Source organism: Maylandia zebra, linkage group LG3 (assembly GCF_041146795.1).
Source record: "Maylandia zebra isolate NMK-2024a linkage group LG3, Mzebra_GT3a, whole genome shotgun sequence".
Classification (NCBI taxonomy): domain Eukaryota; kingdom Metazoa; phylum Chordata; class Actinopteri; order Cichliformes; family Cichlidae; genus Maylandia; species Maylandia zebra.
The window spans coordinates 8,202,318-8,220,118 of NC_135169.1; the positions used below are offsets into that span (position 1 = coordinate 8,202,318).

The window sequence follows — 17,801 nt, forward strand, 5'->3', positions numbered from 1 at the left end:
GACCAGGAACAACAGACAGAAATAGCCAGGAGATATGAAGGTGTTGTCATAATCATATTTCTGTTGCAGTCCACAGCACATTTTGATTCTGGAAACAGAGTGAATATTGCTACATCATGGTAATTGTAGTCAGTATGTTCAAGGGAGGTTGTTAAATTGGAATGTTTAAAAAAAGAAAAAATAAATCAAATTCTGAGATCAGATAACTCAACTTTGCATTGTTTAGAGTGGAATAAATGCTATAATAATATGATAAATAACTTTTTCTAAAGTTTTCCAATCATTTATCCAGCTTTCATAGTTTATTAGACACTACCATGACAGCCAAAAATTAAAGGACCTGTCTGTAGCAATATGTGTCAAGGTGGTCATGGGTATAGATAAAATTACAAACACATCTTTTTGACCAGCCCAGCTGCTAAAGCTCATTGTTTATTTGAAACAGTGTTTAGTTGTGCTTCTAACTTGTCTTATCTTGCAATTAATACTACGAAAAACTAATACTTGCAATATGTTTGAAGTATAAATAGCCATTCTTTTTGAGAAATTACTGAATAGAATAGATGTTGAACATGTACAGACCATAAATATGGAGTCCAGCTGTGTTTGATGCTGCTGGGTAGACTGACTTCTGGGAACCTCTGAGCTCTGCTGGCCCACTCTGTGGAGGAATCATGAAGAATTAGTTCAACACAGAAGAAAGATCAATATTTGAAAATGCTGAGTTTTGGCTCTCAGAAAACACCATCTTAATGCTGCTGGCAAAAACAAGAAAAAGAAAAAAAGAAGAGAAATGGAAAAGGAAAAAAAACAGCTTACACCACTAAATACCTGGAGCTCTTACAAGAATAAAGACTGGTAAATCTTTTGTAATATTTCCAATGGTCTAATTATCTTAACTGTAATGACACAGATGACATGTGTCATTAGTGTTTTCTAACCTGCCAGGATTAAGGCACAGAGTTAGCCATCCATACCTGACTCCTTGGAAACTACATAACTCTCTGTGTAGTTTCTCAGTCATCCAGGTCATGGAGCTTGCAAGACAGTGATTGTAATAGCAGTCTAGCGAGGAAGGACCGGTTAGCAGGTCCAGCGGCCATGTGGTGTGGAACTTGAAGCCAGTCAGTTAAATCAATCAACAGACCCATACTTAAGTGTCAATATCAGGCGAGCGTTTCAGGCTAAGGGAAGCATGTATAATTGTGAGAGGCCATAAGAAGATCATTTGTAACCTTCACTAAAGCTGTTTCTGTGCTGTGCTGAGCTCTGAAACCTGACTGAAACTCTTCAAATAAGCCATTCCTCTGCAGATGATCTGTTAGCTGTTTGACAACTACTCTTTCAAGGATTTTTGACATGAAAGGAAGGTTGGAGATTGGCCTATAATTAGCTAAGACTGCTGGGTCTAGAGATGCTTTTTAAGTAAAGGTTTAACTACAGCCAGATTGAAGGCCTGTGGTACATAGCCGATTATTAGAGATAGGTTGATCATATTTAAGATTGAAGCATTAAGAGATTAGAGATTACTCTTATTTTTCATAAGTGCACAAATCGTACTCCAGAATAGATTATTTTTTGCTTGATTCTAAATTTATGTCTAAAGTTGTATGCTCAACTTATCATAACATATTGATCTGGGATCACTCTCCAACCTCTTTAGTCCTGGACTTCTGTGGTACGAAACAACAGGGTTACTGGCGTTTTCACCCGTCACTCCTGTGTGAGACATCCTTTTGCCAATTTATGACAACTAAAATATCAGATTTCTTGGAAGCTAATGATAAACATTTCTGATTCGATTTTATGGGGAACATTTAAAGTGGTAATGCGAGGAGAAATTATTTCTTTTGAATCTTCGTTAAAAAAAAAGAACGCTGGAAACGCCTGTTCGAAATAGAAGCTGAATTAACACAGAACAGGACCACAAGGCCTCCTCTTGTCCCTCTTTTTTTCCAAGACATAATTAAAAGGAAGTTTGAGTATAACACAATTTTATCTAGTCAAGTAACAGATCAGCTATTTAGGATCAGACAGAAGCATTTTCAGTTTGGAGATAAGCCCCATAAGCTTCTTTCTCGGCAGCTAAGAGGCCTACAGGCCAGTAGGGCTATACACAAAATTTAATCAAGATCAGGCGAAATTTTAATTAGCCCTAAAGCTATTAATGAGCGATTTAGAGAATATTATGAAGAGCTCTATATGTCGAAATCATGGGGCAATATTACTGATTGGTTAGGGAAGCTGGATCTCCCGAAAATGAATGACGTTGCACGAGAGGCTTTAAACTCAGATATTACTATTGAAGAAGTTTCGAAAGCTATTAAGTAATTCCCCAATGGAAAGTCCCGAGGCCCAGATGGGTTTGGCATTGAACTGTATAAAAAATACTCTGAAAAGCTGGCCCCGCTTTTATTGAGAATGTTTAAGCATTCTTTCCATACTCAAAGATTTCCCCGTACGCTATATGAAGCTAATATTTCTTTGTTATTGAAAGAAGGAAAGGATGAAACAGAATGTCCCTCTTATCGACCTATTGCTTTGTTGAATTTGGATATGAAAATTTTCACTAAAATTTTGGCAAACAGATTAAATGGACATGTTGGATGAATTATCCATCCGGATCAAACTGGGTTTGTCCCCCAGAGGTTTTTCTTCTTTAATGTTCGAATGTTGATGAACACTATGTATCATAGGCACTAGGGAGGTTCCAAGATCGCAGTACTGAGCTTAGATGCTGAAAAGGCGTTTGACCAGGTCGAGTGGGCCTATATGCTTCGGTACTGGAGAAGTTTGGTTTAGGCGAACAGTTTATATCATGGGTTGATATGATATATAGACATCCCTCTTCTTCCATTCTTATTAACCAAGATAGATCAGCGCCTTTTCTTTTTTTACACCACGGGACACGACAAGGCTGCCCTTTGAGCCCTTTGCTCTTCGCAATTTCTATTGAACCTCTTGCAGTAGCCATTAGGAATGAGCCCTCTATTGACCCTGTCCGATTGGGGAATATCAAGCACTACATTTCTTTATATGCGGATGATGTTGTTTTGTTCTTGTCAAATCCTGAGCAATCTGTTCCTGTACTTTTAGATGTGGTGAGGTCATTTGGGGAAATCTCAGGTTATACAATTAATTGGCAGAAGAGTGAGTTTGTGGCTTTAACTGCAATTTTGAAAGTTTTGCCTTTTAAAATTACAGACAGATTGAAATACTTGGGTGTTATTTTGCCTAAGGTTCCTAAATCGATGTTTAAGTTGAATTATCTTAAACAAGTTGAAAAATTGAAAAAGGACATTGAGAAATGGAGGGCTCTACCTATTCCCATGGTAGGTCGCATTAACGTAATTAAAATGGTTTCCCTTCCTAAATTTCTATATTTATTTTTAAATTTACCTATTTTTTTGAATAAGCAATTTTTTAAAGTGATCGACTCAGTAGTATTACCATTTGTTTGGGGCTTTAAAACTCACAGGATATCAAAAGTTCATCTATGTACTGTAAGTCTAAACTTAAGGGTGGATTTGCTCTGCCACTGTTTCAGTTTTATTATTGGGCTGCAAATGCTAGAACTCTTGCTTACTGGCAGGAAGGGTACAAAAAGGTCATGTCTGCCGATACCGCACCTTGGGTGGTCATAGAGAGTGGTGGGGTTGAGAATAGTTCCCTCCCTGCTCTTCTTTTTTCATCCTCTAATCCACGAACCAAGGTCAATAATTTTATAGTTTCGAACTGCGTTAAAATCTTTAGTCAGATCAAAAAAGGTTGTGCTCTACCAGATACTTCGATCCATACTCCAATATATTGTAATCATGCATTTCCACCCTCATGTTTAGACGCCTCTTTTGAGGTCTGGACACAGAAAGGTATTATTACTGTCAAAGACTTATTTATTGACAGGCAGTTTGCATCATTTACCCAGTTGCAGAACAAGTTCTCTCTCCCCGCATCACATTTCTTTCATTATTTACAGATAAGAAACTATGTTCGTCAGAGTACTCTTAATTTTCCATCTCTTCCGGAAGAGGGGTCAATTTTTACACTCTTCTGAGCTCCCCGGATTCTAAAAAGTTGGTTTCTGGTTTTGTGAAAGCTTTTTCTGAGTATTTAAATTTTGAATCTGACTTTTTGAAGATGGCATGGGAGGAGGAGCTTGGTTTGCAAATAGGAGATGAGGTGTGGGAGAGGAGTCTGTGTAGGATCCATTCTTGCTCTATAAATGTAAGGCATCAGTTAATTCAATTCAAAGTGCTTCACAGACTTCATTATTCAAAAACTAAACTGCACAGGATTTGTGATATATGATCGTTGTAAACTTGGAGAAGGCTCTCTCACTCATTTATTTTGGACTTGTCCCAAATTGCTTAACTATTGGTTGGACATTTTAAAATATTTTTCTGGTATTTATAATTGCACATTAGAGCCGGACCCAATAATTGCATTGTTTGGAACTTCCTCTTCCCTTTTACACCTCAGCCCTGCTGCACAAACTGCAGTTTTGTTCGGAATGGTAATTGCTAAGAAAATTATCTTGACTCTCTGGAAGTCGGATATTGTACCTCAATTCAAAATGTGGCAAACAGAACTGAGTGCTCTACTACATATGGAGAGAATTAGGTACACATTAGCGGACAAACTTAGTAATTTCTTTGATGTGTGGCAGCCATTTTTAGACCATGTATTAAAGCAAAGTCCTGTTTGATCGATCACCAATAACTCGGCCTACCACCTTAGTGTTTTATTTCTGTTTATTGCCAGTTGAAGTAATTTTGAATAATTTACAATAGTAATTTTACTAGTAATACTACTTCAACTGATGTTGAAGTAGTATTTTTGTCGTTGCAGTGTAATATTTTGTCTTATTTGTGTGTTTTAGCCCTTGTTGTTATGTTGTCTGTTTTTTGTTTTTTTTGTGTCTTTCTTTTTTCCTTATATCAAAACATCTCAATAAACATACTTACAAAAAAAGATTGAAGCATTAATTAATGGCAGGACTTCTTTGAGCAGTTTTGTAGGAATGGGGTCTAAAAGACACGTTGATGGTTTGGAGGAAGTAATTATTGAAGTTAACTCAGAAAGATCAATTGGAGAAAAAGAGTCTAACTTAACATCAATGGTACTAAGAGTAGCTGTAGATAATATTACATCTGTGGGATGATTATTGGTAATTTTTTCTCTAATGATAAAAATTTTATTTGTGAAGAAGTTCATGAAGTCATTACTAGTTAACGTTAAAGGGATGGTTGGCTCAAAAGAGCTCTGACTGTTTGTCAGCCTGGCTACAGAGCTGAAGAGAAACCTGGGGTTGTTCTTATTTTCTTCAATCAGTGATGAATAGTAAGATGTTCTGGCTTTGCGGAGGGCTTTCTTATAAAGCAGCAAACTATTTCTCCAGGCTAAATGATGATCCTCTAGATTTGTGACACGCCATTTCCTCTCCAGATTACGAGTCATCTGCTTTAGGGTACGTGTTTGAGAATTATACCACGGAGTCAGGTACTTCTGATTAGAGACCTTAGTTTTCACAGGAGCTACAGTATCCAGTGTTAAACATAGAGAGGAGGCAAAGTTATTAACAAGATAATCGACCTCTGTTGGGGTAGCGTTCGGGTAGCTGCTCTGCTCTGTGTTGGTACAGGGCATTGAAGATGATAACAGTGGGTGGATTATATTCTTAAACTTAGTTACAGCGCTTTCAGAAAGACATCTACTTTGATAAAGTCTACTCTCCACCGCTGTGTAATCAATTATTGTAAATGTAAATGTTATCAGGAAATGATCAGACAGGAGAGGGTTTTCAGGAAACACTGTTAAATGTTCAGTTTCTATGCCATATGTTAAAACAAGATCTAGAGTGTGATTAAAGTGGTGGGTGGGTTCTTTTACATTTTGAGATACTTCAATTGAGTCTAATGAAAAAATTATATGCCATGTTGAGGCTGTCATTTTTAGCATCTACATGGATGTTAAAATCACCCACAATAATTACTTTATCTGAGCTGAGCACTAAATCAGATAAAAGGTCTGAGAAATCAGACAGAAACTCTGTGTAAGGTTTATACATAGGCTGGTGTGAAAAATTGCTGCCACACCGCCCCCTCGGCCTGTGATTTGAGGTTTCCAGTTCCAGGTCACTGTTCGTGTGGTCGAATGGCTTCTGTTTAGGACTATGCTTCCTCCTCACCGTGACCCAGCCGCCCTCTTTCCCCAGCTGCTTGGGGTCTGCCGGGGAACAGGTAGCGGGGCCTACGCCATCTTCGGCTGCACAGGGGCCTGCTACAGGGGCCTGGCTAGCTACGGGTGTATCGGGGGGGAACCAAGTCTCCAATTCAGTAATCCTGGCCTCCAGAGCTGCAAATATGCTACATTTGTTACAAGTATCATTACTGCTAAAGGAGGCCGAGGAGTAACTAAACATCTGACACAATGAGCAAGAAAGTGCAGGAGGAACTGGTGAAGAAGCCATGGTGCTAACGAGTCGGCTACGAGCTAAGCTAAGCTAATGAAACAGTAGAGACACAGTGAGTGAATACTTTGGCTGTAAATTATTTGCCAAGTCCGTTAACTATTGCACCTCCTCTCTATATGCTGACGAGACCCACCACAGTCGTGTCATCGGAAAACTTGATGATGTAGTTTGAACCGTGCATTGCTGCACAGTTGTGAGTCAGCTGAGTGAACGGCAGTGGGCTGAGCTGAGCCCTTAGGGGCTCCATTGCTCAGTGTGGTGGTGTTGGAAATGCTGTTACCGATCTGGACTGTCTGAGGCCTCTCCATCAGAAAGTCTAGGATCCAGTTACGGTAGGTGTTCAGACCCAGCAGGCTCAGTTTTCCAATCAGGTGCTGAGGAACGACTGTGTTGAATGCTGAACTGAAGTTTATGAACAGCATTCACACATGTGTCCTTATTGTCCAAGTGGCTGAGAGCAAAATGTAGGGTGGTGGCAATGGCCTCGTCTGTTGACCAGTTTGGGCAATAGGCAAACTGCAATGAGTCCAAGATGGTGGTAGCAGGGCCTTAATATGCCTCATAATGAACCACTCGATGCACTTGACCATGATGGGTGTGTGTGCAACAGAAACACCTCCTAGAACATCCATTCTGTACATTCTGATTGCTGTGTTTTTTGAAACAGTCCAACACACACCGCTTCACATATGAACATAGAAATGTGTGTGAAAAAGAGCTGAGCTGACATTAAACATGATGGAGATTTATTCACAAACACTGAGTCACAGCAACATTTACACACACATTACCTCTCTGCAGGAGGACACGTGCCTGATTTAAAATTAATGACTTTATTTCACTGGTGTTTCTTCACAAAGCAAATATTTCATTCTGTTGTGGCATTTTATTTCCAGTAATTCATGCAGTATTAAAATTTGTAATGTGAAGGTTCCTCAGCCGGATCCCAAACAACTACATTAACCACTTTGGAGAAGACCAAATTTTTTTTTAATATGTTTTACTTCTGGTTTGCTTAAGGCGATTTTCAGTTGTTTAGAACCCAAAGGCTTGTTTTTAAGAGACAGTTTAAAGGGGATCGAGGGAATGACGTGTTTGCACTGCAGTTTATATCCAACAACATCAAGCAGTTAAATCAAAGAGTTCACAGCTCACCTCACTGCAGCAGACAGAGGCTGGACTTTAAAATCAATAATGTCAGCTTTAGACCGGTCACTCTTTAAGGAGACAGAGCTGGGTCCAGGTTCATGTTTGCATTTAGTTCCCCGTTGGTTCCTGTGAATAATGATGGAGCAGTGAAGTGTTTGCACTACAGTTTATGTCCAACAACATCAAGCAGTTAAATCAAAGAGTTCATGTTACTAACAGCTCACCTCTCTGCAGCAGACACAGGCTGGACTTTAAAATCAATAATGTCAGCTTTAGACCGGTCACTCTTTAAGGAGACAGAGCTGGGTCCAGGTTCATGTTTGCATTTAGTTCCTCGTTTATTCCTGTGAATAATGATGGAGCAGTGATGTGAGTGCTGAGCTGTGACATGGAGAAGAGTCATGGACAGTTAGAGATGGTCATCTCACCTCTGAGCTTTGGTCTGGCTCTCATGTTCCCCACACAGAGTGCTTTTAGAGGGAGGGACTCCCTCCTCTCTGTCCTCACACTGATCCATGCTGCTCAGCTCACACACACTTTCTACCTGCAGAGGAAACACAAATCATTCATGTGCACATCAACTGAAATCCTCCTTTCATCATGTGTGCTGGGGGGGGGGGTCTCTGTGCCCTGAGTGCTCACCTCCTCCTTTTTCCTTTTATATGAAAGAACTTTCTCGTGGGAAATTCAGACCTACCAGCTTTAGTGGCTGCATATACTGATGTCTGAAAGTGTTTTAAATTATCCTTAAAGTCTGGCCTTTCCACTGAGTTTGGTTCTATAAACAGAATCTATGATCATCTCCTCCACCTGCTGCTGTGGAGATTCAGAGAAATAAATCTAGCATAAGAAAAGAGACGATAGAAAAAAGAAACTGATCTTATCTTTTGTTATTGGATTTCTCTGTTTGGGAAATATTCCACTCATTCCACTTAACCTGGGTAGTGAATTCAATCAGGGCTTTTTTTATCAAGTCCTAGAGACACTAACATGAAAACATGTTGAGCAGCTCTCTGACATGAAGAACACGCTTTAGCGTCTTTTGAATTTTTGTGTGTTTGATGTTGATGGTGTGTGAGCAAACTTTTAACAGTTATTTCAGTTAACTTAAGTCAGAAATGATGTTAGCCTTCATATAGATGTGATCTCCCTTTGGACCTCAAAGCTGAGCCTCACATGTTTTTGGTCCTGGGATTTTGATACAGCAAAGCAAAACTGTCAGAGTTTAAATACTCATGCTTGAAGATGAGGAATCATATGCAGACATTAGATACAGAAGGACTTATAATGTGGAGGGAGCTGCTTATTGGGGTTAAACCCAAGAAAAAAGAACACAAGCAGCTCCCTCCTCTATGTGACATCATACTCATGAGGAGGGAAACAAGCTTTTTTATGATGTTGGGTGCTTTAGCCAAGGATACTTCATAAAAGTTCAAACAAACAAAACTAGTAACCCCATGCAGCACAGCTGACCTTTGTAAGTATCAACAATAACAACATGCTATTTAACAGAGCCATATAAAGACTAACATACATCAGTAGTTTATTTGATTTGCACCCTAATTCACTGATCTGATTTATGTTATGTAAATAGAAATGTCCCACGTCCTGTTATAACGCTAAAGACAAACTGCTAAAGAAGGAAACAAAGCAAACTTAGAGTTTCTTCAAACGCACACCAACTACAGGCTCCACGCCACACCCGGACACTAAACACGGACACACAGGTGAGCTGCTTCCTGGAAGGAGGCGGGTTTAAACCTGAAGCTCAGCTCAGGAGGGTTGGAGCAGAGCCAACAGTTGATGTCTCCACTTTCTTCTTCTTCTTTTTTGAAGAACAACAAGTTGAATCTATATCTAACACACATGTAAACAAAACATTCGTTTATGATGTCCGCTCTCCGTCTGCTGCTGTCCCTGCGAATAAAAAGTCCCGGAGCTCTCCGGTCGAGCTCAGCCAACATTCAGCGTGTTTTATCTGATCACACACACTTAGAGAAAATGGCGGACACACACTCGTTGAAAAACATTACACACTGACTTTAATGGAGAGACCGGAAATACAAACACAGTTTGTTGTGTGAAGAAATCCAACATGAGCTGAACAAACAGTAAAGTTCCTAAACACAAACTGTTAAAGGAGGAAACAAAGCAAACTTACAGTTTCTTCACACACCAACAACAAGCTCCACTCCACGAAGCTCAGGAAAGTGAAAGTAAACTTTGAGCAGGACGGAAACACCCAGAGAGGCGTTTGAGGACACTCACGAGCATCGAAACACTGTGTGCTGCGTTCAGGTGCACCTCAGAAACTCCCAGATTGTTGGCAGGTCGTGATTTATTTCGGTTTTCCTGTTTGAAGCACAAACATCTGTCATCACTTTGTTGTTCTTCTTCCTGCAGCGTTTGAATATTTCAGCACTAAACGGATGTTTGTTCAAAGCTCATTTCAACCTGTTGAAGTCATGAATGAAAGTGCAGACTGAGAGTGGATCACATGATGTGTGTCATGTGACATGTTCAGTATTGTCACACATGTCTAGATTGTCCCTGATATCATAGCTGCTCAAACACTGATGATTATATTTGAAGAATTATTCCTGATGGCAGCAAAGTTTGAATGGAGCTCTCTGTCTGTGCTGATTTGTCGCCCTCTGGAGGTCAAAGCACAAACTGCATGATGTCACTGTAACCACCACAGTGACAGGAAATGATGCTAACGGCTGTCGTTAGGCTCACTGACAGCAGTGCTGATGTGTTCATGTCAAACACTGGATCAGGTCAGACTCCTTCATCCTTCTCCAGCATGAGGCCGCCCTCAGACCCACAGGAGCTCTGACCTTTGACCTCCTGACCCTATCCACTTCAGTCTCTTTGCATCTTTAAATGCAAATCCATCCAAACTGTAGCCGAGCACCAAAAGCTGGAAGTTGTTATATGAATGATGATCATAGCAGAGTTCCTGTTTCCAGCTCAGACGTGTTAAACGCTGCTGCTGTGCTACATTTGTCATTTCCTGCTTCCATGTCAAAGTGCTGAACTCATCTTATCACTTTAATGCAGTAAAGCAGGAGCTGTAAGTCTGACATTTATTTAATGTCATCACAAACACACACAGCTGGATCAGCACCCAGACAAAGGGCTGAAAAAATCAGCATTTGATTATTATTATTATTATTATTATTATTATTATTATTATTATTATTATTATTATTATTATTATTATTATTATTATATATCCTGTTTATGTGGATGCACTTTACTGATCACATGACTCTGAGGGATGTTTCCAGCACCTTGCTGAATCTGAGCCATGAAGATTTAAAGCAGCTCTGAAGGCAAAGCAGGTCTGAGCCTGTGTTAGCAAGCTGTACCTAATAAAGTGGCAGCAAGGACTCAGTCAGTAATGATCAGAGCCAGCAGGGGGCAGCACAGAGAGGCGAGGCGCTGTCAGAGAAGCAGGCTGACATCAGACTGGTCATATTCCATCATCTATACCTGAAATAATCATCAAACACATGCAGAGCAGAAACATGTGGAAACATCTGGAGCTCAGTCTCAGTTTGACCCCTCAGAGGTTTACCTCAGTCCTGCTCCTCTGCTTCCTGTTTACAGCGCACATCATGCTGTGTACTGAGAGTCATGTGGCCAAAGCGAGGCCCTGGTACTCTGACAGAGAGCTAGCACAGTCATCCTAATGTATATCATCACTACCAGAGAGCATTCAGCTTTCACAGCAGCCAACATCCTGTCACACTGAGCATGTGCAAACACAGCAGCCAACATCCTGTCACACTGAGCATGTGCAAACACAGCTCTCAGCCTCCATCACTCACAAGCTCCAGCCTCCACTTAAAAGCCCAGAACAAAGCTTGTGACCAACACAGCGCAGACAGAGGTGATGTCCACACTCTGTTTCTGGGTGGGAAACTCAGCTGTGGGCGTGGCTGTTCCTCCCCTACAATCTCTGATGTCACAGCTGCTAAATTAGACTGAAGCCAGACTCAAACAGAAAACAGCCTCAGAGACTCAGAGAGAGCGCTGCTCAATCTCTGGACCGTAATATATATTCCACCACTATGCTGCAATGCATCTTGGGATAGGGTGGGCCCACCTGTCATTCAAATCCAGGGAGAAGGAGGACAGGTTTGTGGGAGACTGGGAGTCTGGACGGCCTTCGTGGCCTCGCTGTGATGTCATGGACCTTCAGAGGAAGCAGAGGCTGAATTGAAACACACCTGCTGACTTCCTGTGTTCTGCTCTGACAGCTGCCATGTGTCACAATGTGGATAATAAAGCCATCAAACTTCACTCAGCTCCAGTAACACCATCAGTGTTTGATGTCCAGAGGATTCATCAGCTTTAACCATGATAGAAGCAGGAAGTTAAGATGAAGATGAACCATGTTGTGACTGAAGGACAAAGCTGAAACATACAGATGTGTACAGATGTGTGGAAAACTAAGCAGCAGCCATGTTTGGAGGCTCACTGAAGTCCTCCCAGCTGACAGTAGAAAAGTCTGATTTTTACTGTGAAAGCCACAAACATGTTTAATGAATCATTTTTAGAACTTAGAGAAACTGTTCATGTCCAAGATCTTTCCAAACACCAAATCTATACAAGCTTTACATGAAATGAAGCAAAAGTAAACTCAGGTATTATCTGTACAAATACTTTAGTGTTCCAACAACAATCAGGTGCATATACAATAAGGCAAGGCAAAGCAAGTTTATTTATATAGCACAATTAAACAACAAGGTGATTCAAAGTGCTTTACAGACATTAAAAAACAAAAACAAATAAAAAGCACGATTTAAAATTGATTTAAAAAAACAGTAGATAAAAATCAGAACAGTAGATAAAATCAGTAGTTAAAATTTAAATTTAAAATTTAAGCTTAAAAGTGCGGATTTGCTGTTTTATTCAAATGCAGCTGAGAACAGGTGAGTCTTCAACCTGGATTTAAATAAACTGAGTGTTTCAGCTGATCTGAGGCTTTCTGGGAGTTTGTTCCAGATATAAATGGCCTGTATTTGTATAGCGCTTTTCTAGTCCCTAAGAACCCCAAAGCGCTTTACACAACCTGTCATCCACCCATTCACACACCCATTCACACACTGGTGATGGCAGCTACATTGTTGCCACAGCCGCCCTGGGACGCACTGACAGAGGCGAGGCTGCCGGACACTGGCGCCACCGGGCCCTCGGTGGAGCATAAAGGAGCATAAAAGCTTAATGCAGCTTCTCCGTGTCTGGTTCTGACTCTGGGAACTGATAAAAGACCGGATCCAGATGACCTGAGGGATCTGGAAGGTTCATACTGGGTCAGGAGGTCACTGATGTATTTTGGTCCTAAACCATTCAGAGCTTTATAGACCAGCATCAGAACTTTAAAGTCTATCCTCTGACAGACAGGCAGCCAGTGTAAAGACCTCAGAGCTGGACTGATGTGGTCCACTTTTTTGGTCTTAGTGAGGACTCGAGCAGCAGAGTTCTGAATGAGCTGTAGTTGTCTGACTGATTTTTTAGGTAGACCTGTAAAGATGCTGTTACAGTAATCAAGCCTACTAAAGATGAATGCATGGACTAGTTTTTCCAGGTCCTGTTGAGACATCAGATCTTTTATCCTTGAAATATTCTTGAGGTGATAGTAAGCTGACTTTGTTATTGTCTTAATGTGTTTTTCTAAGTTTAGGTCTGCATCCATCACTACACCCAAATTTCTCGCCTGGTTTGTGGTTTTTAGGTGTATAGATTGAAGTTCTCTGGTGACCTGTAATCGTTTTTCTTTGGCGCCAAAGACTATTACCTCAGTTTTGTTTTTGTTTAGCTGGAGAAAATTGTGGCACAACCAGTCATTAATTTCCTCAATGCATTTACCAAGAGCCTGTACAGGGCCTCGGTCTCCTGGTGACATTGTGATATATATTTGTGTGTCATCTGCATAGCTGTGATAGTTTATTTTGTTGTTGTTTATAATCTGTGCCAGTGGGAGCATGTAAATGTTAAACAGAGGGGGTCCCAAGATGGAACCTTGGGGAACTCCACATGTGATACTTGTCTGCTCAGATGTGAAGTTACCTATTGATACAAAGTATTTCCTGTTTTCTACGTATGTTTTGAACCAGTTTAGTACAGTTCCTGAAAGACCTGTCCAGTTCTCCAGTCGTTTGAGTAATATGTTGTGGTCAACTGTATCAAATGCTGCACTGAGATCCAGTAAAACTAAGACTGACATTTTTCCACTGTCTGTGTTCAGACATATGTCATTAAACACTTTGGTCAGAGCGGTTTCAGTGCTGTGGTTCTGTCTAAAACCTGACTGGAAGGCATCGTAGCAATTATTCTGTTTTAAGAAGTAACTGAGCTGTTGAGAAACTGCTTTTTCAATGATCTTACTTAAAAATGGGAGATTTGAGATCGGCCTGTAGTTGTTCATTTGTGTCTTGTCAAGATTGTCCTTTTTCAGTATAGGTTTGATTACAGCAGTTTTTAGTGATTCTGGAAACACACCTGATAATAAAGAAAAGTTGACGATCTGTAACAGGTCTGACTCTAAAGTCTTTGAGACCTTTTTGAAAAAACTTGTTGGCAGGACATCTAAACAGCAGGAGGAGGAGTTCAGTTGACCTAAGATGTCCTCCAGGTCTTTGCTGTTAATAGGGTGAAACTGTTTCATGGTGTTTAAACAGTTTTTTGGTGGACACAGTACATATCCTGGATCTGCTGTTGATGTACCAATTGCTTGTCTAATCTTTTGGATTTTGTCTGTGAAGAATTTGGCAAAGTCATTGCAGGCCATGGTCGAATGAAGTTCAGCTGCCACTGACACAGGAGGGTTTGTTAGCCTGTCAACTGTAGAAAATAAGACCCGAGCATTATGGCTGTTTTTAGTGATGATGTCAGAGAAGTAGGACCTCCTTGCATTCCTCAGTTGTAAATTAAAATTGTGAAGTTTCTCTTTATAGATGTCATAGTGAACCTGCTCAGCTTTCCTACACTCTCTTTTTTCATTTTTCACCAGTGTGGAGTTTCTCCATGGAGACTTTTTCCTTCCAGAGATAACCTTCACCTTAATGGGAGCAATAGTGTCCATTACATTTAACATGTTAGCATTGAAGCTATTGACGAGCTCATTGACTGACCCTCTGGACAGGTCAGGTGTTAATGGGAAGACCTGGTTAAAAATTGCACTACTGTGTTCAGTTATACACCGTTTTGTGATCACTGTTGTTGATATATTTATGTGGGCTGAGATTTTACTTTCAAAGAAAACACAGTAATGATCAGATAAGCCCACATCAGACACAGTAACCTTTGAAATGCTCAGGCCTTTGGAGATCAGTAGGTCAAGAGTGTGTCCTCTATTATGTGTGGCCTCTGTTACATGCTGAGTCAGCCCAAAGTTGCCCAGAGTGTTACTCAGGTCTTTAGTCCCTTTGTCCTGAGGGTTGTCCACATGAATGTTAAAATCCCCAACAATAATTACACAGTCAAAATCAACACAGATCACAGACAGCAGTTCACTGAGGTCATTAAAAAAGTCTGTGCAGTATTTGGGAGGCCTGTAAACATTAAGAAACACAACTTTGGATGGGGCCTTCAGCTGTAAAGCCACATATTCAAAAGACTGAAAACTTCCAGGAGATAGCTGCTTACATTGAAATGATTCATTAAATAAGACAGCAACCCCTCCTCCTCTCCTGCTCGCCCTGACCTCACTGATAAAACTGTAGTTAGGAGGGGTCGTCTCGATGAGAACAGCTCCACTGTTACTTTGGTCCAACCAAGTTTCAGTTAAAAACATAAAATCAAGGCTGTGCTCAGTGATTAAATCATTAATTAAAAATGTTTTCCCAGCTAGAGATCTAATGTTTAATAAAGCCAACTTAAGTGTTTTAGAGGTATTACTTGTCCCCTCGTGTTTGGGAGCAGTCTGTGGCACACAAGGTATGTTTACTATGTTTAAAGATCTTTTAGAGTGCAGCTCTCTGTGTTTTGACCAGGCCACATGTCTTCTGTCACCTAAAAGTACAGAGATTTTAAAACCTTCTAGTAAACAGGGTCCCAGCTTCTCCTGGGAAAAGTCACCACTGCCATAATCCTCGCAGCCCGGACCCTTCACACATCACACATCAGACTGTGGAGACAGAGCATGAAGGTGGTAAGGAGGAACTAAGGGGGGGCGAGGCTGGGCAATGTGACTTCGATTGCTCTGTTGAGGGTGGGGCTCGGTGGCGAACCTTTGGCCGCTCTGGTGGGGGGTTTATGGGGGACAAAAAGGGATTGGGACGGGGGGTAGATCTGAGCCCAGCATTGACCCGCTCCATCATCTCTTCAGTGAATTTCAGGTGTGGGGAGGAGGGAGAAAGGGAGGGGGAGGAGGGTGATGGCCTGTCAGGGGTTTGGGGGACTGGGGAAGATCCTGGTCCTGGTCGTTGGTGTTGTTGAGAGAGTTGGAGGCAAATAGGGACCCCTCTTCTTGCCTCAGATGTCTCTCCTTTCTGAGGCTCTTCCCGGGTGGGGGCAGATGGAGCTCCTCCTCAAGGTTTCTGCTGGGCTTTGTCTGTTCTTGGAGTACTGTTTGTTCCTCTTTATGAGATAACTCCTCGTTTATCTCAGCCTTGGCACCAAGCACAGATGGATGACGTATGGAATAAAACAAGTTGGAGGTGAACAGTTTCACCCCTGACTTGTTAAAATTAAATACATTTGTTTTAAACAGATGCCTGCGTTGAGGATAAGGTAACTATAAAAATGTTGCTGTTTCTGTTAAGAACACTTTAGTCCTAATGATCTATAAGTGTCCAGAAGCTATCGCAGGTAAGCTCATACGGAAAAAAGAGAAAAAATCAGCATAAAATCAATAAAAGAAGCAAAGCATTTAAAGAGCAAAGAGAGGAAGCCCTTAAGCACCTTCTTCGCTGCCGCATATTCTTTTCTACTTCGTTGTATCTCCGGGGCATAATCAAGTACAAGTACTTAAATAAATAAATCATTAAATAATTAATTAAAACTGTCAATAATTATTTAAATGTGTTATTAATTAATTAAATGTGTCAATAATTAATTAAAACTGTCAATAATTAATTAATTACATGTGTTGTAAATATTTATGTATTAAATATGGTGTATTTAATTGATTCATTATGGCAGTCCTGGTGTTCATTACCTCGGGGATAAACTACATGTTTTATGGCAAATGTGAGATGAGCCTTTGTGGTGTTCTTGGTCAGCAGTGGTTTTATTCTTAGAACTCTCCCGTGGAGGTGATTTTTGCCCAGACCTTAAATAAGTTATTCAATTAATCCCAATTCAGGGTCTGCAGCCTTAAAGGCCGCATTTTAAGGCCGATTACATCAGAGCGACGCGACGAAGGCTGTCCCAATTCAAAGGCTATACATATATCATACATATACATATATCATACATATACATATATCATACATATACATATATCATACATATACATATATCATACACATACATATATCATACACATACATATATCATACACATACATATATCATACACATACATATATCATACATATACATATATCATACACATACATATATCATACATATACATATATCATACATATACATATATCATACACATACATATATCATACACATACATATATCATACATATACATATATCATACATATACATATATCATACATATACATATATCATACACATACATATATCATACATATACATATATCATACATATACATATATCATACATATACATATATCATACACATACATATATCATACACATACATATATCATACATATACATATATCATACACATACATATATCATACATATACATATATCATACATATACATATATCATACATATACATATATCATACACATACATATATCATACATATACATATATCATACACATACATATATCATACACATACATATATCATACATATACATATATCATACATATACATATATCATACACATACATATATCATACACATACATATATCATACACATACATATATCATACATATACATATATCATACACATACATATATCATACATATACATATAACATACATATACATATATCATACATATACATATATCATACATATACATATATCATACACATACATATATCATACATATACATATATCATACAC

The 17,801-nt window shown here is 39.8% G+C and overlaps 1 protein-coding gene across 6 annotated transcripts in view; it reads right to left on the reverse strand.

Annotated features, from left to right (window-relative positions):
• The window catches only part of LOC112432630 (protein NLRC3-like), a 214,143-nt gene that overhangs the window by 14,281 nt on the left and 182,061 nt on the right, over positions 1-17,801 (reverse strand). The window contains exons 1-5 of one of the 6 annotated variants that reach the window (XM_076882299.1): positions 9,798-9,848; positions 8,050-8,165; positions 7,846-7,965; positions 7,628-7,747; positions 583-661 (exon numbers count right to left, since the gene is read on the reverse strand). In XM_076882299.1, the coding sequence (XP_076738414.1) occupies positions 583-661; positions 7,628-7,747; positions 7,846-7,965; positions 8,050-8,138 (408 nt within the window). In that variant the 5' untranslated portion in view covers positions 8,139-8,165; positions 9,798-9,848. Of the gene's footprint in view, positions 1-582; positions 662-7,627; positions 7,748-7,845; positions 7,966-8,049; positions 8,166-9,298; positions 9,714-9,782; positions 9,849-17,801 lie in introns of those variants that run through there. The other 5 variants (XM_076882298.1, XM_076882300.1, XM_076882297.1 and 2 more) reach the window with 5 other exon arrangements.